At 35.0% G+C, this 25,000-nt stretch overlaps 1 protein-coding gene across 3 annotated transcripts in view; it reads right to left on the bottom strand.

Moving 5' to 3' along the window:
• nAChRbeta2 (nicotinic acetylcholine receptor beta2) overlaps nt 1–25,000 on the bottom strand; it is a 653,562-nt gene that overhangs the window by 255,206 nt on the left and 373,356 nt on the right. For all 3 annotated transcript variants that reach the window (XR_010856576.1, XM_067123826.1, XM_067123827.1), the window contains exon 4: nt 22,184–22,293. Coding sequence is in view for 2 of the 3 variants with exons in the window: in XM_067123826.1 (XP_066979927.1) it covers nt 22,184–22,293 (110 nt within the window). In the remaining variant the exon portion in view is untranslated. The remainder of the gene's footprint in view (nt 1–22,183; nt 22,294–25,000) is intronic.

Genomic DNA, 25,000 nt, shown 5'->3' with positions numbered 1-25,000 from the left:
CAATGAAAATGTCATGATCATCCTCGCCATCAATCAATCTTTAATATCAACTTTCCACAAACGAATAGATACAGCGGCGAAACGGTACACTGACTAGTATTATATATCGCTTCGTAAAAAACAAGAGCTACCCAATACCAATATGCAATATGAACTCAGCCATACTTATTCCTGCAATCACTAAGTCTATTGTGGCGTTCACAAATAATTTCAATACACTGGGAAAAACAATGATGAAAGGGTTCCTCCACTCCTTCATCAAAACAATTTCCAGGAAAGGATGTGGCTTCAGAGAGAGAGAGAGAGAGAGAGAGAGAGAGAGAGAGAGAGAGAGAGAGAGAGAGAGAGAGAGAGAGAGAGAGAGAGAGAGAATGTAAATCATAGCTGCATCCCGTCACAACTGCTGAATCAAGGAAAGATACAGCAACACCTACAGCTGACTAATACCCTATATACATTCATTTCTTTAAACAAAAGAAAATTACGTCCCTTCTTTTTCCTCAAAACTAACATTCACAAGTCTCAAACCTTTGTGTTTTCTTTTTCAAACAAGACTAGCTTCAAAATTTTTTTGTTAAACCTTGTCAAAATTTACTCTATTGAATAATACCTTAGACATCACGTTTAGCAGGCCACTGAAATGTCTAACTATGAAAATAAACAAAAAGTTCGCCTTAAAAAATACACAAGCAGAAACATCTTCCGCTCAAACTCGTCCTCACAGAATCCTGTTCGACCAGATCCTCTCCATTTTTCAATCAGAATCAGGGGTGAAATTCCTGTCACGAAGTGAAGTGTACCAAGATAAGGAAAGACCTTTCAGCGTATCCTTAAATATCCTCAAAATGCGAGCACTCATTTGTACATAGCCATGAATTTAAGTATATTCGCAAGCTTTATTTTTTTTTATAAACACAAACAGATAATCTATTTGTTACTTTAATTTACTGTAATTGTATTATCAGTACCAACAATCTCTTAGCCTCGATTTCCTCACACTCGCTGTATGCAGTTATCAATATAAGCCTTTGAATCAAGGCATGAAATAAAAGATTTTTTTTACTACCTACAACTACCACTTGCTCCGCTGTTACCAAGTAACAAGCTCATCCAAAGAGTATAACGAAACCGAGGAGTTAAGAGGCCAATGTTGGTACTGATAATGAATACGCGCACACAGACACATACATACACACATATACATATACAATATATATATATATATATATACATACGTATATACACATATACAGTATGTATCTGTAGCTTTCGAGTATTGTCACAGTAATGTGAATAATGAATTTGTTTCGCTTAGAAAATTAAGAAATAGTCTGAACTGGTTTACGTAACGAAGTATGTTTTACGATCATAATTCTTTCTACCCAGAGTATTTTGAGGAATACAGGTGGTGTTTGGAGATTGAAGGAAACTCCTTAAAAACTCTTATTGCAACACACTTCGCTTTCGTTGCTAAGAGGAATGTTCTTTTCACTCCTGAATTTTCTTGAAAATTGAAGAGGGCCTGGACGTGAAGGATTTTGTAAGGCTAAGTCTGAGCGAAACAAAGGTTTTTGATGATTTAATTGTATTCAACATTTATATATATATATATATATATATATATATATATATATATATATATATATATATATATATATATATATATATATATATATATATATATATATATATAAATGTTAAATATAATACATATATATATATATATATATATATATATATATATAAATGTTAAATATAATACATATATATATATATATATATATATATATATATATATATATATATATATATATATATATATATATATATATTTCAAAAATCATAAATATGCATGTGATTTATCAGCTGAATCCACAAGAAATGGTTAAAAGGAACCGACAGAGTGCCAATTCCTTCGTGTGTTTTGTACGCATGTAATACTTTGAAGTTATCTAGAAACAAATATCGTGTTACACCTTAATTGAAAATTCACATAATATCCCATTAATGCAATACAACTTAGTCTCTACAGTAAACAAAGTAAACCCGTCATTAATAATAATGAACGAAAACTGTACTCTCGATGCAAAACTATACAGTTTTAAATTGTAAGACTTTCTTTGGACAGAACAAATAGTTTGACAGCATTATCTAGATTCTAGTCAGACACCCTAACTCCCATCTTCCTCCAACAAACAAAAAAATTACCAGGAAAAGGTCAGTAAGTAACTGGAGGTTAAATGGCGTCGGGACTGCCTGGATCACTGACTTCCACAAGTGAAAGGAGTGGGGTCAAAACTTGATTGTTAAAATAAGTAACGTAACAGGAACCGGGGAAATCTAAAGCTCGGCGGTTATTCCATAGCTTACGACAAATTTCCAGAATTTTGAAAGATGTTTAGCCAGGCAATCTCATCAATCTATATGCGTCAGTTGCGTATTGGAAAAAAAAAAATAAATCGCAGACGTTTTCACATAACAGAGTTTCACTCTGCAACAAACCAAAATAACGCGAATCGTCTGTTCCGTTTCTGTGTTTATTTTTCAATCCTTCAATATTCCAGGTATCTCCAATTTAATTTTTTCCTATTGCCTCAGTACGCGTCTGAGAGAGAGAGAGAGAGAGAGAGAGAGAGAGAGAGAGAGAGAGAGAGAGAGAGAGAGAGACTCCACGAGGTACTTCTGGGAGGGAATCTCAAAGGGTTTTTACATGTCGCCTTTATATTATCAACACAATATAATATATATTTTCACGATAGAGGTCTACGAAAAAAGTCAACGATGCTGATCTACTCTGTAAGCATTCTATTTACAAACCTATTTCTAGATCAAGTAACTTGTTGCATGAACTCTCCTTCAGTCATTACAATAACATGCTGAACAAGAGGCAAAGAACGACAGTGTAAGAACGACCAACTCAAAAGTCTCATCCAAGTCAGTGTGCGTCTTTCAAGTCTTCTGGTGCCCGCAGATGCCCAGCTGACAATATCACATACTATTCTCCCAAGCCATTTCCATTTCTCTTTCAACACTATCTCTTCTATATTATATAATTTGTGCCATTTCTTTTATGGTACCTTCTCCAAGTCTATCCTACCATCTGAATCAAAATATATATGTATATATATATATACCTGTGTATATATCTATATAAATACACACACATATGCATACACACACACACACACACACACACACACATATATATATATATATATATATATATATATATATATATATATATATATATATATATATATATATATATATATAATATGCACACACTCGTATGTGTACATCATTCTGACTATTTCAGAGACATTGTCTGTACATTATGGGATTGCACCTCAAGGGACTCCAATACTTGATATTGCAAATCACTTTTCTAAGCACTCGTGACAATCACAACTATGCTTTAATAGGAGCTTACACTGATGCTTCCAGCTTAAATGTATATAAAGCAAAGCCAGTAAAAGCTCGTTTCACATTTTTTCGAAAGTTATCCCCTGTTTGGAGAGTTCTGGATATAATACAAATAAAATCAAACACGGTCAGCTTATTGCAATGAAACATTCTCACTTAACACACATACGCACAAACACGAGAGAGAGAGAGAGAGAGAGAGAGAGAGAGAGAGAGAGAGAGAGAGAGAGAGAGAGAGAGAGAGAGAGGTACGCGGAACCCACAGATTTATTCTTTTATGTCCGTAAATATGAATACCACACAATACATTATCTTGGTAAAATACCTCGTTACGTAGAAAAGAAATTACTTTCTAGAAAAGTCCCCCTCGTTCTCTTGGCCACCCAAATGACGCCCTAGTTCTATCGTAACCTTAGAAACTATAATTCTCCACTAAACTCCGAGACGAGAAAAAAGAGGAAAAAAGAAAAAACTTAAAAAAGAGGAAAAAAATCCCGTGTCCCTCTCCCATCGCCACTAAGAGTAACCTACTGTCACCCCTTCCCCTTTACGCGTTCCCTCAGCTTTAAAGAGAGAAAATTCTCTCTCCCCCCTCCCTCCCTCACTCACTCACTCACTCACTCTCACTCTCGAGAGTAAGGGGGAGCTCTCCATTCGTGGATACTCTCTTTGAGCCCACTTCTGCAGCAGACGATATCGCAGCCTACAAGTATACTCTAAAGGGCGGACCGGTGTCACAGAGGATTACACTCGTACGAGGCCTACGACTCTGATGCGGTGCCCAGAAATTGATGTGGGTACTCAAAGTTGTTGTGGTGGTTTTGAAATACAGCTTTAACACACATCCGGATACGGTACGCCCACAATCATTTGGTAGTGGGCGCTGCAGTGGCTTAGCCCTGCGTTCGTCCGTTGGTGTAGTCGGTTGTCATTGATATTCTGCCTCGACTACCAAGAACTGATGAAATTTGGCACATTTCTCCCTGCTTACAAAATATGGTTCGCTGATCACATTCACGCGCGAAGCAAAATTGATAAATTTTGCGGTGAAATGTGAGCCCTACATTCTCTCTCTCTCTCTCTCTCTCTCTCTCTCTCTCTCTCTCTCTCTCTCTCTCTCTCTCTCTCTCCTGGGGACTTCAGAAGTCATTTTCGTTCTGTTTGCCGGGATGAAGATGGTAACTATCTCCCTTCCATGGTAATTGGGAAGGAAGTCGTTTTCAGCAACTCTGGTACTGAACTACTGAAAAAACTAGTTTCTCTACAATACCAATAATTTCAGAATATTTTCACGATTTTCATGCGACTGGTTTTCGATTCTGTCTAAAAGAATTTATGTGAGGAATGTTTATCCAAAATTCAAGATTTTAGCAATTTCTTAGTAGACTGACCATGTACGCTATGGTGTCAATACAACATAATATACATACATACATACATACATACATACATACATACATATGTATGTTGATATATTTATATATTTATATTATATTATATATATATATATATATATATATATATATATATATATATATATATATATATATATATATATATATATATATAAATATATATATAATGTACACAGATACACTGATGGATGTAATCTGCTAGCACTGCTCATTGGTAAGGTACTGAATTCACATTTGTAAAGTCCACAGTTCGCGCTCGGCCTACCGCCAGCAGCCGACCCAGCAATTAATGGGTACATGCCGAAAACCTAAAGGCTCAACCATTCTGGTGCCACCCACTTCTAATTAACAAACAAACAAACAAAAAAAAACTTTCTTTCTCGTCAATACTTGGAAGTTTGGCTACCAAGAGAAGCCCAGTGCTGTTCGCATGTAAGCCGTAAGAATTAACAAGTCTTGTTGTGATTAAGTAAGTTAACATTCCATAGCACCATCCCATCTAACGGGAATGATGCTTGTGATATATAATGTGCATATACTCAAGCAAGTATACAGCCAAAAACATACACTATACTGTATATATAATATACATATATATACATATAAGTAGCACCAGACAGTGGAAACTTTTCAGGTTACAGTAAATCCCCTAGTGGTGAAGTTGCTGGCCCACCGCCCTGCCAACTTGACATGCCTACAACAATGTGCCTCTTTTGATGGTCATTCTTCTACGTGCTGACTTTAGCTAAGTTTATAGCCTATATATACATATACCTACCTACCTACATACATACATACATGTATATATGTATGTATATATATATATATATATATATATATATATATATATATATATATATATATATATACAGTATATATTATTCAAACATATTACACACCCCCTACACATATAATAACCAACATACACAGAGCAGAGGGTTACTAAGTCACTTGAACTTCTTGCAACTGCAATACCATGAAAATTAATGTTATTTTATGTGTTCTTTGGAGACATCGGAAAAAATGTAGAACCTGTATGACATTATATGTGAATTCTGTAAAATTCGCATCATATCTGAAATTAAGTCTTTTTCCTGTTCACTCAACTTCCACTTAGTCACTGAAAAGTTAGCACCATTCTGAAACTTTCGCCGTTCTAAGACCAGCAAATTAACAGTAAGAGGATGAAAAATGACAGGGCACTGGAATCAATATCTGCGAACGCTGCTTATTATTGCTGTGTATTCAATCCCATAACAAGAGAACAGCCTTTACTGAAATAAGGAAACAGGAAAACGAATCGTCTGCACCTAAAACAGAAATAAGTTTCAAACTCAGTTTTTTCCCTTGCTATTTTATGGCATTGTTAGGTATGTGTTAACTAATTAATGCACATAAGTTAACAATGGCCATCAGTATTAAATCTAAAAATATTTTTTCATACAAAATAAAAAGAAAAGGGTCCAATTAACTACCATTTTTAAACCAAAATACGGTTTTTTCCATCCTCATTTGCCACACAATACTTCATAACATCTATTTGCTGCACCAACTTCCATTAATAACAAATGAAAATATATCTGTGACCAGTAAATATAAAATATATCAATTAACTAATGACAATGCAGGCGGAACTAAGTAATGCACCGGCTTTAATCTCACTGCTTATCGACTACACTACCTCGTGTCAAACAACGCGACCGGTTAACTCTTAAGACTGTCATTTTGCTGAACTGGCTCCTCCTTAACCATGGATCCTTGCTGACAGTCAGGAACCGCCCTCCTTCACCCGGCCTCCCCTTGCTTCTCCTACAGTTCCTCGTTGGACGAGTCGGTAGAGTTGTGGGTTAGCACTCGCTAAGCCCGAGTGCGTGTCTCCGGCCGGCTAATGAAGAATTAGAGGAATTTATTTCTGGTGATAGAAATTCATTTCTCGCTATAATGTGATTCGGATTCCACAATAAGCTGTAGGTCCCGTTGCTAGGTAACCAATTCGTTCTTAGCCCCGTAAAATAAGTCTAATCCTTCGGGCCAGCCCTAGGAGAGCTGTTAATCAGCTCAGCGGTCTGGTAAAACTAAGGTATATTTAACTCTGCTTCTCCTACGGCACGGAAGGGCTACAAAAGCCAAAATAAATTACCCGAACATGAATTGTTGCTTGTAGTGGATTTTCCAAATAACTTTATATATGTTCAAAATATCTCCCTCATAAAATAAAATCAATATGCGACAAAAAAATGAAATTTAAGTTTCTTTTCATTTGCCCAATATAGCAGGACTGATGGGCCATTTAGGATAAAAGTCGTTACCTACTAGAACTTAAAGTCTCAGACCCCAAAACGCTGATGGTCTTCATCTTAACTGCGTCGGAGGAATCAAGATCAGGAAGGAGCGGCATTGGTAGTTAACCATGAGCATGCAAATATATCCATACATATATAATATATATATATATATATATATATATATACTATATATATATAATTATATATATACATATACATATAAATATAAATTTAATATATATATATATATATATATATATATATATATATTCAATATATATCTATATATGTGTGCGTGTGTGTGTGTTTGTGTGCGTGTGTGTACATGGAAGCGCATGTGTAGTATTATAACTACGAAGAATATAAGAACGTTCCCTATAAACTCTGAAATCCTCTTTATTAAAACTGGATCCCTTTGATTCCTTCTGCCAACTATTATTTAAGACAGTCCTATTTAATCAGAAATAACCTTAGGCACAGCAGCCAACGGGAGACGGTTTTTCATTGGAATATTTTCGTGCGCTTCCTTGAGTACAATATATGAACAAAGGATTCTACTCGCGGCTATTTGCCCTAATCAGGGTAAAAATTAACCGTTTTTATCTGGAGGCGCCGAAATCGTTCAAATTAATGAAGAGCAAAGTGGGGTAATTAATAGCTGCTTTGTGGCCTTAGGCCAACACTGAAATTCATTAAACTTCATTGCTCTCTCTCTCTCTCTCTCTCTCTCTCTCTCTCTCTCTCTCTCTCTCTCTCTCTCTCTCTCTCTCTCTCTCAAATGTCAAAAATTTAACACTTTTTGTAAATTAAGATGTGATTAATGAGAATGAATCCGGACTAAATGCAAATGGACTCATCCACAATGAGTGGTAAAAATGGTTCGTCAAATTACGAATAATAAGGGTCGCAGTAACTTATGTCCTGTTCGCAGATTTAAACTACGTAAAACTTAACACATGTGAATCAGGGAAAGATTACGAAAAGGAAACGAATGGCAACCATTCCAAACCCTACGAAACACTTGAGTACACACAGTATTGCAAACGCAAAACAACGACAATATTAACGATATATATATATATATATATATATATACATATATATATATATATATATATATATATATATATATATATATATATGTGTGTGTGTGTGTGTGTGTGTGTGTGTGAGTGTACGCGTAAGCGCATGTGTAGTATTATAACTGCAAAGAATAAGAGAACGCTCCCTATACACTCTGAAATCCTCCTTACTAAGTCTAGATCCCCTTTAATTCCTTCTGTCAACTATTATTCAAGAAAGTCCCATTTAACCAGAAATAATCTTATGACAAAATACAAACGCGCTTATGTATGACAGCGCAGTATTCAGTATCGAACGCTGTTGTACCAGCAAACACTCGGCAGCTCAATTCGACGAGCTGCGCGAATGCCTAACTCGAAAGAAAACAAGAAGGCACTCTATCTGCGAAGAAAAGCAAACTCGAGAGCACGTCTTCTATAAGGAAATGTGCGACCGAGTGTCCGCCTACCTTTTCCTTGCATCTGGCAACTTACTCAAAAACTTCTGGGCATAATAATGAAGATGCGAGACCCAGGCTTCCTCGCTGAAGAATCCAATGTGCATATTGCCAACCACCTTGGAGGGACCAAGGGAGAAGAGGAAGGAGGGAAACAGGAGATAAGCGAGATAAAAAGGGAAGAACAAGGGCAGATCTTGGAGAGCACAGGGGATGAAGACAGAAGCAAACTTATCTACAGGAACGCAATGTGTCTGTGAGAGAGAAAAATAGCCATGAAAAAGAGAAGTCTCTATGTAATTCCTATTTTCCAATATTTTCTAATGAATTCTGGCAATATCTCTCAACACTGTAATTAAAACTTAGACACATTCATCTAGATGAAATAAAATACCATGATAAGAATTTTTGTCTATTGGGATCCTCATTTATTCTTCCTTTTAAGTCGGAAAATTCATCATAAACCCAATATATGCCACTAAAAACAATAACTCTAGAATTACATCAATGTCATCACTTGGTCTATTGCTTATAAAAATTATTAAATTATTGATTTTTAACTTTTCTAGTGTATCTTATCAAGCTGGTATTTTTTTCGTATACATAGTTGTCAAAACCACTTACTTTCAATGATGTCTTGCCTGACTGACTGAGGATTTATGCCTCTGTTTGTAGTAGCTAAGGCAACTCAGGTAACACCTTCAATTGCCTTGCTCCCATTGCCCATTACCTTTTCTTCCCAAACAATTGCACCTAGCCAGTCCTTCATGAAACTCATTGAGTCAGGACAAAATTTCAGTTGTTAATAACGATTCGCTTACTCAGAACTGCGAGTCCGCGCCGAGAATTCGTCGAATTAAGAGAGCCATGACCTTAGACTTCACAACTTTTCATATGATTACAATATTCCTTCTTATATGCAACTTTCGAGATGGATCACAACAAGCATTCAGCTAATAACTAATTTGCTAGTTTTTGGGAGTTTTTATGTATGTTCATCTTCAATAATAAGGCTTCACCCAGCTAGTTGCAAGTCGGTCTATATGTGCAACTTTCCACCAATAATTTAGTGTGATTCATCACTGTTTGCAATGTTGTCGCCAACTCATCCATAATTTCAATTAACAATCTTTTGACTAAGAATTGTTAGTTCTGGAAATTTGCAAAACCTGGAAAACTGTGAGTAATAGACTGAATCTACATCAAAATAGGCTTACATACATGGAGACTGCTCCCAAACCCCACGTACCTGTTCTTTTCCCTAGGTTTTGCGTCCGTATCTCTTCTCGTTTTGTTTTTTTATATCTTTTTAATGGAATCTGAGACAGATACCTCATTTGACAGTAATGAGGTACTCACAACGGAGACGCACCGCTAAATTCATCCTTCCACAGATTTAGAAACAAATATTTTCAAAAATATTTTCATAAAACATAAACTAGCCTTCACTTTCACCAAAATCTGTCTTCAATTATGATGCAAGTATTAGCTATATGTCATTTATGAAATTATACATTAAACTAATCATACTGAACGAATCTAAGCACTCAGTCAATCAGCTGTTGGACTGCCATAAATGTAGTGGAACATCAATTCATCTATGAAAAAATACAATTGTTAACTGTATCTAATCGAACGCACCTTCACAATAACAATTCTTGGTCATTGACAGCTATTTTCAGTGTGGCAACGCTTAGCCTATTCTTTTTTTTTTTTTTTTAAGTGAAGGAGACTTTCTAGTTAAGGTAACCCTACTTTTTTTACTTACTCCATCCATATTGGAAGAAAATATGAAAGAAAATTAAGATATAATGGCATAAACAATAGAAAATGGATGCTGGGAATGAAATACTAATTTTGCTATAAAGGATGATAAATAATTACTAAGCCAAGAGATAAGAAAATTATAAGAGATCCAAAGAATAATGTGGAAATGTAGGAGTGACGTCACTGCTAGAAAAGAGAAGGTTTTCTATCCTTATTTCAACGGAAAAGTCTACAGAACATGTAATGATAATGTCTCTGATCAGATTCAAAACACGAATCAAAATCAGCTGTACTTCAAAATGAGTTTACAACACATAATTCTAAAGGACAGGTTTTCTAAGAGAGTTTTGAAGTATTTTGAACACATCATAATGTTGAAAATAATACGGAAAATTTTATTATCCATACCAAGAAAACAGATCAACTCATCATCAAGAGTTGAATTAATTTCAGGTTCCTTGTTCAAAGTATATGATCAATATCAGAGTAGACAGAGGATTAAAACATAAACTAAACTGAACAAGGAAAGTACAAGATAGAAAGCAAAAGTAAAACACCTGTTGAAAGTCGAATCATCTGAAAAAAATATTCATAGGAAGAGACAGACTGAAGAAAACCACTGACAGAGTAAAGAGTAGTTGATACAGCAGACAGTTGATGAACATCATCAGAAATAAAGAAACATAAAAAAATCAAGAAACAAATTTTGCTCTACCACAGCAACAGATGTCAACAAGTTAGATAAGCCTGAGTTTACAGGAGCAAAAGAAATAAAACCTGCGGCTTAAGTTTCTTATCCCCACTACTATCAATCAAAAACCTGTAACTTGAAAGCTTAAGTAAGCTAAACAATTCTGCAATTGCAGGGGATGACAAGTGTCTTAAGAATTACCTTACAAAAATGAATGACAAAGAGCATTCACTCCATGTGAAAATTACACGGGAAGACACAGAAAAAGAAAAGCGTTTAAATACTGGAATTAAGCCGTGGGAATCTCTGAAAGGATATTTACCAGAGACAAGAAAGCCTAGGAGTGTGGGGTTATTATCAGGAGAGAGATCTAGAGAAATAAATTTCGATGAAAAACGAGGGAATATACTTTGACAGTTCCTAATTATTTTATACGAGGTGAACTTTTTTTCTGTAGGAGACTCACAAATTGGTTTTTTTCTTTACTACAGTACATTTTCCCATCTCTGCAGAGTACAAGATCTCTAACAGAAAAAACAAAAACTAAAAAGACGTGGCATGAGGGTTGGGAAATACAACTAAAGGTCATCGACCAAAATAACAATACATGCAATGTTACTATGTATGCATGTATGTGTATATATACACACACACACACACACACACACACATATATATATATATATATATATATATATATATATATATATATATATAATATATATATATATATATAATATATATATATATATATATATATATACACACACACACACACACTACAGAGGTTTAACACTCATATTACCAAAATTTTTCTCAGGACATAAATTACTTTGAAATTATAAAACCACTTAATACGAACAAACTACTCTCCAGCAAACTAAACTGATAAAATAAGAGTAACAAGTATATATAAGAAATATAACGGCATTCCAGCCATCTCTGAAGAATAATTGCACATCCGACCGAAGATAACTTCCATGCTCCTGCGTATTGTCTTCTAAAACCATCAATCACGCAGGGAGCATTTATGGTTTTCACTTCAAGAATTTCTTCCGCGTTGCCGCTGGCAAACGTAATTACAGTGATTTATGGACCCATTTTTCTCTCCCTATAAGAATACCTAGGTGATCTCTTTCATGTCTAGATGATACGGAATACACACTTTTTCACAAGTGTATTTTTTGTGCCTCTCTCTAGCTTTAATACAGATATTCAAGTGCATTGTTTGATAAGTGATTTATATTGTCAACAGTCAGAAATAAACAAACATGAAAACAAATAAATAAATATATATAAGTATATATATAAATATATATATACTTACTGGTATATATGTATATATATAAGCATATATATATTATATATACTTACATATATATGTATATATATATGTATGTGTGTGTGTTTATATATAATAGGGACGACGATTGCGAAAGATCCTTAACAAAGATCGATTAAAGAAGGTGGACACATACATAATAAGTCGTATAGGCACGTTCCTTTCACTTCTTTAATAAACGCAAAAAGCAGCTGTTCGGTCTGACGCAGAGGTGGCATAAACTTGTGCAGTGAGTCATCACGAGTTAAAATTTAATTTCTACTCCTGTAAATATTCATGTCCAATTCTGGACTTCGTCGAGTTTTTAACACATAAGGCCTACATATATTCTGGACAAGACTACAAAACATTTTGAGAGCGTTCAAGTTTTTTAATGCGTAAAGCCTGTATAATCAGTGACTAAAGAAGAGAATTTCGTCGAGTTTTTTCACACATAAGACCTACATATATTCTGGACAAGACTACAAAATATTATGAGTGTGTTCCAGTTTTTTAATGCGTAAAGCCTGTATAGTCAGTGACTACAGAAGAAAATAAAATATTTGGAGAGGAAAAAGCAACGCTAGACACAAAAAAAAAGCATATCAAGGTAAAGGCCCCTAATACCCTTGATAGAATCAATTTGCATGTTGTCGGAGCGACTCACTTTCTCTCGAGATTTTACATAAGAAAAGATTTTCAGGATTACTGATACGATAAATGAGACAAAGTCTAATTACATAATTTTCTCTAAAGCATTCACTACAATGCCGGGCAGCGAAGTTAAGCACACTGGACCAGGTTCACACCTAGAAGGCTATGCTAAACGAGGAAATCCAGGTGCTATATAGTCATGATCACCTGTCCGTAAGAGCAGGGGCACTTGACTAGCAACCGCTTCCCAAAATTAAACCTGTTAAAACAAGGAATGAAGTCTTCCAGATCGGCTACCCAAGGAGGAGCGGGTATAAATGAAAGTAGACAGACAGGTAGACATGCACACGCAAACACGCACACACATGTATATATATACAGTATATATATATATATATATATATATATATATATATATATATATATATATATATATATATACATATATATATATATATATATATATATATACTGTATATATATATATATATATATATATATATATATATATATATATATATATATATATATATATATATATATATATATATATAGCATAAGTAAGCAACATAATACATACGTGCAGTATGAACTGTATTATTATGCGGACATGCATAAAACATGGAATGACAATGAAGCTACATTTAAAAGGCTGTCGATTTGAGTTGTTCGAAGCTTTAAGAAAAATACGTCACATGGCAGGACTGAGTTAGAGATGCTACTATGAAGGAAATTACGGAGGTGCCACATGTACACGAGATAATGAGGAGAGAGAGATTGAGACGTATCGGACATGTCCTTTGCGCCACCCCGAGGTGCTTGATCAACTCAGTTGGGTTCCTGTGGACATCGATAATGTTTTCGTTGTGCTTGTCGCGACATCATATTGTTATGGTGGGAACAAATATGTTATTGTGATGGTGCGAACAAAATTTGGCCATGTCGTAATCATGTCATTTTCTTTCCTGGGTCAGCCCGAAGAAGCAAACCAGTCCTCGACAGGAATCCGACGGTTGCAACCCGACTGATCACGAACAATTCACGACTGCACATGGCGGACGAGTTTCACGAAAGTTTTCAACAATTCCGAGACTTAGTCAGAACGCGACCACAGCCACAAAATCAAGAGTAGTTTCCCTAATAAAATTCAAGCCTCACAAAGTTTATAATCGCCCTTTTATGTGACCCCTGTTTAAATGGAGAACAAAGGTGCGGCAGTTAAATAAATGACATCGCCATGAACAAGTTATATTCGAGTCCGCCTCCACTTATAAACCAACAATTTGTTCATGATCACCAAACCGATTCCAAATTCGATTACCTTCACAATGCATTATATCTGAAATATTTACCTAGCTTTTCATTTAATATGCATCATTCAGCAATTGAATTATAAACTTTTACGTCAATAAATCCCCCCCGAGTCCACTTTATGGAAGGTATTTAATAAATCAACAGATCTAACTACATAAATTACCATATAAATAAATTTGCTATTACATTTTTCGATCAGAAATACATTCATTAACGCTTGTAAAATTTATACAGCAGGACTGGAATGAAGAGATACAAGCCACGGAAAATACTGCGCCAATCACGGCTATAATTAATTTTGTAATTGACGAATAAGAATAAGATAAATGTGCTCTCTCTCTCTCTCTCTCTCTCTCTCTCTCTCTCTCTCTCTCTCTCTCTCTCTCTCTCTCTCTCTCTCGGAGAAAAATAGATTGGGAAAATATATGAATTTACTTTCCGAAATTAACATACCAGCTGCAATCGTAGGTTTGAAATCACACTACAACTTCATATTAAAGATTAAAAAAATACCCAATTAAGAAGAAAAACCACTCCCATACTACAGGTTGTGCACTCTTATGCAAAATTTACCGTTAAAATAAAACGACAATTAAGGGGAACTATTTATATTGATTTTATTCAATCGCACGTACAAAACTCTGTGAGCTTGTTAAACTGCCATAAAAGATTCTTAATGCTGTCCACGTCGTACGTATCACATATATATATATATATATATATATATATATATATATATATATATATATATATATATATATATATATATATATATATATATATATATATATATATATATGTATGTATGTATGTATGTATAGTGTTTGTCTTTTATTCTTCTGATTCTCGGAAACTATTTGGAGATGAGTTTGCTAGTTCAACTTTACTCTGGTCCCACTACAGTCAGCTAACTACCAAGTACAAATTCACCGCCTACGTCAACTAAAGCAAAATCCACTTTAACAAAGCGTGCCCTACCAGCTCCAAGTATTCCAGAACTCCAACATCACTAGGTCCTACACTGCAAGCTCTTATTATTTATACTTACATACGCACATTTTATATATATATGTACGTATATATATATATATATATATATATATATATATATATATATATATATATATATATATATATATATATATATATTGTATATATATAAATATATATATAAGTATATATATACTATATATATACTGTATGTATGTATATATATATATATATATATATATATATATATATATATATATATACATACATATATCCACACAAGCGCCTACAAGCCCTCGAGAAAATAACGTTAAAACAGAGGACGCCTGACCTATTTAACATTCTGAACGAATATGCATATGTCCTGCAAACGCATTTAAATTTCCAACAAAAGCACGACAATTTAACAAAGCAAAAAAAATGCGAGTAAAAGTGAAACGCAATGTATTTCGTTTCCCGAACAGAAAATGCTTCCATTTCCAGCTAAATTCATTTCAGACTCCTGCGAGATTTTTTTTTATTTCGTGTTTTTATTTTTTCTTTGCTTGAATGTCTCTCTTCTTGATCAAATTTATTCTGTCCTCTAATCAAATAAATTTCTCGGGGTGACCATTGCCCCAAGTTCTTTTGACTCCAGCCAAAGCGGGTGGAGAAAATGGTCCCTTTACTTTTTGTCTGTTTTTTCAACACTTATTGTTCGCTTTCAGTGACAAATTTTTTCGGGTGTCACTTTCATTGTCGGGAAAACAGCCTCTCTCTCTCTCTCTCTCTCTCTCTCTCTCTCTCTCTCTCTCTCTCTCTCTCTCTCTCTGAAGTGAAACGTCAACTACTGTCCTTTTGCATGAGCTGACTTTTATTTCATTCTGAAGCTTTTAAAACACTGTTTTCTTCGTCTACATACAACACAAAATTAGGGGGAAAAATAAAAAATTCCATCATTCAACCATTTTCCCCGGGGGAACTTTTGTGATAGAAAGGCAGCTCTTCCTAATTACATCCGGATTTCACAGACTACAAAGAAGGAAAGGACACTTTCTCACTTCAGGCTAAACGCGACGAGGAAGACAGACAGCGTTGGGGTGGTAATCCACAAAATTTGGCTCCTAATTAAGGCGTAAATGTAATTTTATTTCGGTCTCGGGCTGAAACAAACGGACACACACACACAGAAACACACTCACGAACACATGCATACACATACACAAATTATATATATATATATATATATATATATATATATATATATATATATATATATATATATATATATATATACATATATATATATATATATACACTAGTATATATATATGTATGTATGTATGTATGTATGTATGTATTATATGTGTTTTTCACGAAAATACAACCAAACAATCCTTTCTAAACACATTTTTATACTTACTCCAAGTACATATTAACTTCAGGGTGTTATATGTAGCATCTAAACATATTTAAAGCTAAACAACCAGCTGCAAATAGAAAAATAAACAAGTAAACAAAGGACCCTACATAGACAATAACTGGTAAGCAGAAAATAAACATGTACGTTCAACTATGTGATTACGCTTTGTTTGTAACCACAGGGTTTCTTTACATTACTCGCTTCTTCGCGGTAATGAGACAGACTCTTTGTCCTTCCTCTAATTGTCTTTGTTTCGTTCTTAGGACTACTGTTGCCATTCTCTCCTATTTTCCTCATTAATATTTCCTTGGGACTCCCATAAAGATTTACCTTTAATTCAAACAGTCTATGATAATATAATGCGAATGGGTCTTTCTTGTTTGTCCGCCCCAGGTGGGGGCGGGGTAGGTAGGGTATCGGGAGGGTATGGGAGACATGACCCATCCACCCTCCTCCTGCAAACCTGTTTGTCCGCCCCTGGTGGGGGCGGGGTAGGTAGAGGATGGGGAGGGTTGGGGAGACATGACACATCCACCCCCTCCTCAAAACCTGTTTGTCAGCCCCGGGTGAGGGCAGGGTAGGTAGGGGAGACACGATGGGCAGTGCCTGGTTCCAGTGCAGCGTAGCGCGTTCCATCAAGCTCGTTTCTTGTAATTCGCCTGATTAGAAGGATGAGTTTTTTTCGTTTCCTCGTTTATCATCGCAGCACATTTGCCCTTTTTGGAAGTGCTATCATCATCCCGTACAAGGTAGAACTCCCTAGAATTTGCCCCCGACTCCACCATGAAGCGAATAAATATAATATAGTCGTTGTTACTGTTCCTGGTTTCATTCGGTCGAGTTCCCTACATCAAAGGAAAAGCTGACTTCAATCACCACCACTCAAAACTTTGCAATGTCACCGACCAATTTTAGCAAATCTTATAAATTAATATTTTCCAGATCGAAAAATGACAGCGCGTGTTCGTTTTTCAATCATGCTGATTTAATAATGCTCCCTGCAATGGTCGCAGTCATGTACATAACAGAATGAAATTTATTTTTCCGTGAAACGAAAAACTAGTATATATTTTTCTATTCGTTTTCCCTCTTCAACTTCACTAGAGAACAGGGCTGAAACGCAGTATTATTAATTATATATATATATATATATATATATATATATATATATATATATATATATATATATATATATATATATATATATATATATATATATATATATATATATATATATATATATATATATATATATATATATAGTCTCGAATATAAAATTGTAATGGACGTGATTCTATATAGTTTGATGAAAATTCACAACATAATATATTCCACAACGCTTAGTACAGGAGGTCAAAACTAAATCATATTTGAATTAACCCAACCGCCCATAAAATTTTTCACAGGTGCTCACATACGAGCACACCTGTACCGCACGCGAGCACATACACACATATATGTATGTATATATGTATGTATTAAATATATGTATAAAAGTGCACACGTTGGTGCGCGTGTGCTGTGTGTATACGAGTACAGATTGGAATTTTATTGTATCACATCATCAACCATCGGGACATTAGTTTGGATAGGCCTGTACATTTCATCATCAGAAACCTTTATATTCCCCTTTATCATTTTTGTTGAACTGCATTAATCATTTGAACCCCTATTTTCATCAACTTGACTTTAAATCCAACCTTACACAGCGGATTATACTGTCAAGATACTGTCAAGACACTGTTAATGTTAAGTGGTATATCGATGAATACATTCCAGACATTTTAGCCATTAAGTAAATGGCGTGAATCGTATATTTAGCCAGGTAAGAAACAGAGAGTCCAAGTAATGGGAGCATAACATTTTTTCTTTGTAAAATTTCTCAATATATGTAATGCGATCACAAATAATACCCTTCGTTAGCAAGAACTCAGAAGAAATAGAGAAAGTGCTACATAAAAATAAGCAACATAATACCACCAAATAATATCAGAACCTTCAATGACTTTAGGCTAAACGTTTTTTGACCTGAAAGCTGCATTATTACTGTACTGTATCGGCAGAAATAAGAGAGTCAAAGTACATGAGCTTTCTTGCAAACGCCAAAAGTCAGCATTAAGGGGGCATGTTTGATCAACTGTGGTCGCCATATCCTAAGCTGACTCTACTATTATCAATCCTCCTGCAATGCTTATGCATGGGCAATCGACAAGCGGTAAATCAAAAGAACAGCCCAACAAGCTATACAACAAGCCAGAGTTTCCACTGATTAACTGTACATAACTCGCCGACAAACGTGATACACTGTGCAAAGTATAAGCAAACGCTGCCAAAACACTAGCATTCCTCAAAAACTGTTGACACAAAAGTGAAATTATTCAAAATAAAAAAACAATGCAATATGTCCTAAAATTTCAATTGATTTGAGGCTAAACTGTTTATATGTGAAACTTGCTACTCGAGCTCAATCTGCAGACTTTTTGAAATGTGTCTTTCAACACACCTCTTCAACATTTGAAATTCTTGCGGCCTTTTTCTAACATTCTTACGGAAAAAATGACGGAACTTCATTAAGTAAATCTATTTAAATATTCCAATTCACAAAGTAAATCTATTTAAATATTCAAATTCACAGCCTCCTTATCTCTCAGTAAGGTTAAAAAAAAATATTGGCAAAGGCTACAGTGTCGTATTGCGTATTACGCATGCTAACTACTGGTCGAGTTCCCATTACCCGTCGCTCGTAATTGGGAACTGGTTCTACGATCTAATTACTGGGTCTAATAATGAGATGAGCCTTCTCGTCTTGGTTACTGTTCAACTCGATGTAATCTCTGGAGCAATAAAACTAACTACACACATTCAAAGATCGCATCGACTCTTGTTTAATTTCCTATTCTTATTAGAATACCAAGAGCACACGGGAAGAGTTAAATATATCTTCCAGTATACAACTTTTCTTTGCGCTACGAAAACGGAGCTTCATAAATGAAATGCAAGTTATACACCAAGGGCAAGTAGTGCGAATCGTCTGTAGAATAAACAGCTTCTAGCTTGTATGGGAATTCCCTGTTGCAACATCGGCCAAGTCTAAAAGGCGAGCTGCAAAGTGAGATGAAAAATAGTATTTACCATACACTGTGCAAAGATAACAAACACAGAAAACTGTTTTTCCAACAAAACAAAAATTTGTGTTCAGTAACAGCCGAGGAAAAGATATTGAAAGTTATTTACGTCTTTACAAAATTCTCGACAATTTTAAGTCATTTCAAAAATATGATCGAATAAAGCGGGATTAGTCTCAAGGAAATTCACTGGAAAGAGAAAATGAGACATGCTAAGAGTGAAAGTTAATAATAACAACTATTATCCATATAAGAGGTCGTTTCATTCGCTTGCAAAAAGTAAACGAATAGGCAAACACACAAGGAGGCGCTTCTTGTATTTACAGTCAGTCATTTTAGAAATATTGGTGCCGCTCTTCCAAATTCATTCGTCTGTCTGTCATTCCTGGTAATATTAAATAATAGCTACAAGTTTCATGCGGTAGTGTCTGATACATGTATATCTTGGTATGTACATCACAGTACACCTACTTGGAAATTGGGTTTACTCAAATTCTTAATCAACCAGAAACTAACTACGAGCACTTAAGAATTACCCGATGATTTACAAACTCATAATGCATTTTGTCAATATGAGTACGGTGTAATCATTTACATATATAAAATAATGTAACCAACATCTTCATAAATTTCGATTATAATCCCCATAACCTAACGAAAAGGTCCTAAAGATATCGCATGAAAGCCATCAGTACAAAATCTTGATCTGAACTCGCCTCGTGCCCGAATCTTGACACCTGACGTCTTTTAAGCCACTCGCCCTTTAGCAAGCCCCGGAGAGATTTTGAAAGGTGAATTTACAATGGAAGCCTTTCTCAGCTCTTTGATCTCGAATTTCATTCTGATGGGTTTCTCTCTCTCTCTCTCTCTCTCTCTCTCTCTCTCTCTCTCTCTCTCTCTCTCTCTCTCTCTCTCTCACGAAAACTTTCTCGAAAAGGGCTCGTACAAAGCTCAAACACACGAAGATGAGATGAGGGGTTTGGACCAGACAAACCGATCTCCCATTAAAAGAAATTTCTGGGAGTATATCCTATTTCCTCATATCAAAAGACGCGACTGAACACACTATAAACGAATAGGCCTTGGTACTTTTTCTATTACGAAACAACCAGTCGTTTTGTTTATAACTGTGAAAAGCAACTAAAACTTACTGCTGTATAATTAACCACTACGTAAATTTATACCAAAGGATATTTTCAAAATTACTTATACGACAATGACACCAAGATCCTTCTTGAAGAAAGGATTGGACGCAAGTTGCTACAAGATGAAATACTAAATAATTCCTGACATTTTCCAGAGTAATAAATCGAGTATTGTTGACAAATGTTGCAATAAGTCTTTTTAAACTTGGCGGCCAGCATGCGCTGAGTGTTATCCAATAAGCCACCTTCCCCAAGGCCTTTATCCTAATTTCAGCTATAATATAACATCTTTACGACCGTGTAGTCTCCTTCAAGGATGGCCTTCAAGTAATGTTGGAGTGCCAAGTTCCCTAAGGGCCTGTAAAGGCAAATTCTGGAGATCCAACCATTACTTCACATACACTCGCTGTTCATAATCTTTGCCGGGTTTCTATGATAGAAGCTCCCTTAGAACGCAAAAAGTCGAGAACCTCACTGAAGTCGATATAAATCAAAGTACATTTACATTAGGTCGATAACTGTAACGACATCACATAAGAGAGAAATTCACATAAAGCCACTTTTATAAATTATACAATTAACATGAGATGGAAGAAAGAAGTTATTATTTTTACCAGTTCAGCATGCAAGAATGGAGTGTGGAGTGCCTGAGCTTACAGGGAATAAAGTGTTCGCTGGTAATAGTGAGGACATATCGAAGAACAATAAATTCTGCCAATGCCAAAATAATATGATATTCAAATAATTAACAAGTTCAATGCACGTGTCCTGCCCTGTTCTACAGAGATGGGGGTAGCAGATACATGTACAGAACAGTTCTTTAGATATTTATGCATCACTCAGGAAGTCTTCGGGGTTGACCACAACTAGTATTTTAAAAAATAGGTCAATTAAAATTGAAAAAAAAATTCCAGCCTTACATTTTTGCCTAGGATACCAATAACGCTCACCAATTACACACACACGTATATATATATACATATGTACATATATAATATATATATAAATATTATATATATACACGTATATATGTGAGCGCGCAGGCGTGATTTGTTATATATTTAACCGCGAATCAACAGGAAAAATGTCAACAACCAAAAAAAACAAAGTGAACCGATATAATATTACTTACTTGTTGTAGAGCACAATATCAGGGAGCCATATGTGTTCGGAGGGGACATAGAGCATGTCGACTCCCCCATATTCTTCTGGCTTCCATTGTAACTTGTAGTCGTTCCATCTCTGCAATAAAAGATGAAAAAGGTTTAGATCTCCAATCATGAAAAAAGGAGAAAAAACTATTAGTTATTTAATCAAAGATCAATTTTCTCCTCGGTGGAAAACGTGAAATCATCTGTTTATGTCTTGTAACACAGGGTAACGAAATGATATTATAACGCAGAATATTATTCTTTATTCTTCAAACAAGCATCACCAACTTTCACATAAAACTATCGCCGACGCGACAAGTTTTTGTTTTCTCTTAACCTTCATTTTTTTATTACAAACTTTATTATGTGTTTGTGCAATATATACTGAATGTTGATGCATTTGCGGCGTGTATTATTTTACAACACTTATCAAATTATGGAGATATTGTCGTACAATGACAAACAACACAAGTTCACCAGCATTCAGCAAGAATTTCATATTAAAAAGACTAACCAAACACACACTCACACTGTATGTGTATATGTACATATATGTATGTAAATATATATATATATATATATATATATATATATATATATATATATATATATATATATATATATATACACACACACACACACACACACACACACACAAGTTCATCAGCATTCACTAAGAATTTCACAAAAAAAGGCTATGGTCAAACACATCCACATAGATATATATGGGTGCATGCACTGCACGTATATATGTATGTATGCATGTATTATGTATGTATGTATGCATGCACACACATATAATATATATATATATATGTGTGTGTGTGTGTGCGTGTGTGTGTGTGTGTGCAATACAAACTTGTTGAATGCTGGTGCACTTGTAGTCCCGTTATTTCACAACCTTCTCTAACTAAGCAAGCGTCGTCTTGAAATTAGAAAAGAAAAATATTCAAGTTCCTAAGCATTCAATACGAAAAAGACTGTACACAGACATACACACAAGAGGCACAGGTTCCATTCCTGCTACGGAGATGCATTTATCAATGTCCCTTGGTATTCGTAAGCATACAAAAAAATTCACGTGTATAAGCGATGAAAATCGTAATTAGTCAAGTGTTACGTACTTTACAATCAACTACCACTGTGTGGATGTACCGATTTAAATTCGTAGTACAGAACTAAATTCGACAGGAATGTGTACAGCAGAGCCAAATCAACTTATATCTCTTAATAGCTGAATGGATAAGTCGACTATCTGTACTCATATCTAAGCTATAGCAATGGTCGAATGTTGACCAGGGCGGCATATGTACTGAAGAATTATAATATCCCTTGGGAACAATTTATTCTCAAAGAAAAATTGACAGTGATATTCATGAAGTAACATACAAACACAAACACATATATATAAGTGTGTGTGTGTGTGTGTGTGTGTGTGTGTGTGTGTACAATTGTGTCTATACGTATATGCACAAGTGTACTTTTAAAGAAAGATCAGAGGGATCCAGATGCTAAGCCCAGCCATAGGTACAATAGTTACTATTCGATAGCTTGGATTTTTATAATTTCCTTCTGCATATTTATACACGGCCACTTGAGACAGAGGACGACAATAGACTGGACGACTGCAAGTCTAAACATGGAATAAATTTCCCCGTAAATTATAAAAGGTACACTGAAAATAAGTATACACATATATATACACAGTGTATAAATGTTTTTTTTATTTATTCACTTGAGATATATCTACATTTTGTTTCTTTCGATAACACACAATGATATATATTCCCGGTAACGATGACCCTTGTTTTCATGACATTAATCTCTCTCTCTCTCTCTCTCTCTCTCTCTCTCTCTCTCATAAAATACATAACACTGGAAAGGTAAACGTCTATTTTTTAGCTCTGAGCATTCTGAATTAATCCAAAATATTTACTTTTGCAAGTATTTAATCACAATCCTACTCCGTCGTTTCGTCCACATATTAGTGTCGATATCAAACCAAAGCTACCAAAAACACCAGAGAAAGTTAAAGCACATACGTGATAAAAACGTGTATGATTTCTTAATTTTGTGAAAGGATTTAACTGTAACATTTCATCCTATGTTCGAAATAGAATCGTATGCTTTTATTCTTCACTGTCATGACACGCAATATTCCATTACTCGACAAGCACTGACGAACCTAGAGTGGTTTTTCAATGAAATCGAATACAAATTCGTCGAATTATGCAGAACATAATGAAGACGACAATTATATCGTATTGCAAAGTTGATCAATTATTCATATAGTGTGAACATGAAAGCTTAAAAACTAATGCTCTTCGCCGGAGACAGAATATTTTTTCATTACTCTGAATGTTTTGTCGTTTTGACATTTCATAAATGAGGAGCCGTCAGTGAATCTGATATGTGACAGCAGCTAATTTAACAATTAAACACAACAGTGCGAGTAATACAATTTCTTATTTTACGTTTAAACTGCATTTTCCTTGCATGTACATGCGTCAATCATTCCGGCTGTCCATAACAATTACTCATATGAAATTACGAGCACAATTTTTCACCGTGGGTCAAAGGTCAACATGACTCTGAGAGTTCCAGAACAAAACCTACATGATCGAAGTTTATTAAACAGCAAAATGTCTGAGTTCCAGCGAATACCCAACTCTATGCTATACCAGTCACCCTGTTCAAAACCTCATCGATGAAGAGGCAAAATGAATCACTTAACAGTTTGTTTTCAGAAGAGACAGAAGACGAGAAAGACGGGGCCATATTAAGATAGGTAGCAAGAA

This window comes from Macrobrachium rosenbergii, chromosome 21 (genome assembly GCF_040412425.1).
Source record: "Macrobrachium rosenbergii isolate ZJJX-2024 chromosome 21, ASM4041242v1, whole genome shotgun sequence".
NCBI classification, from domain to species: domain Eukaryota; kingdom Metazoa; phylum Arthropoda; class Malacostraca; order Decapoda; family Palaemonidae; genus Macrobrachium; species Macrobrachium rosenbergii.
This window is presented reverse-complemented; position numbering and strand designations above follow the sequence as displayed.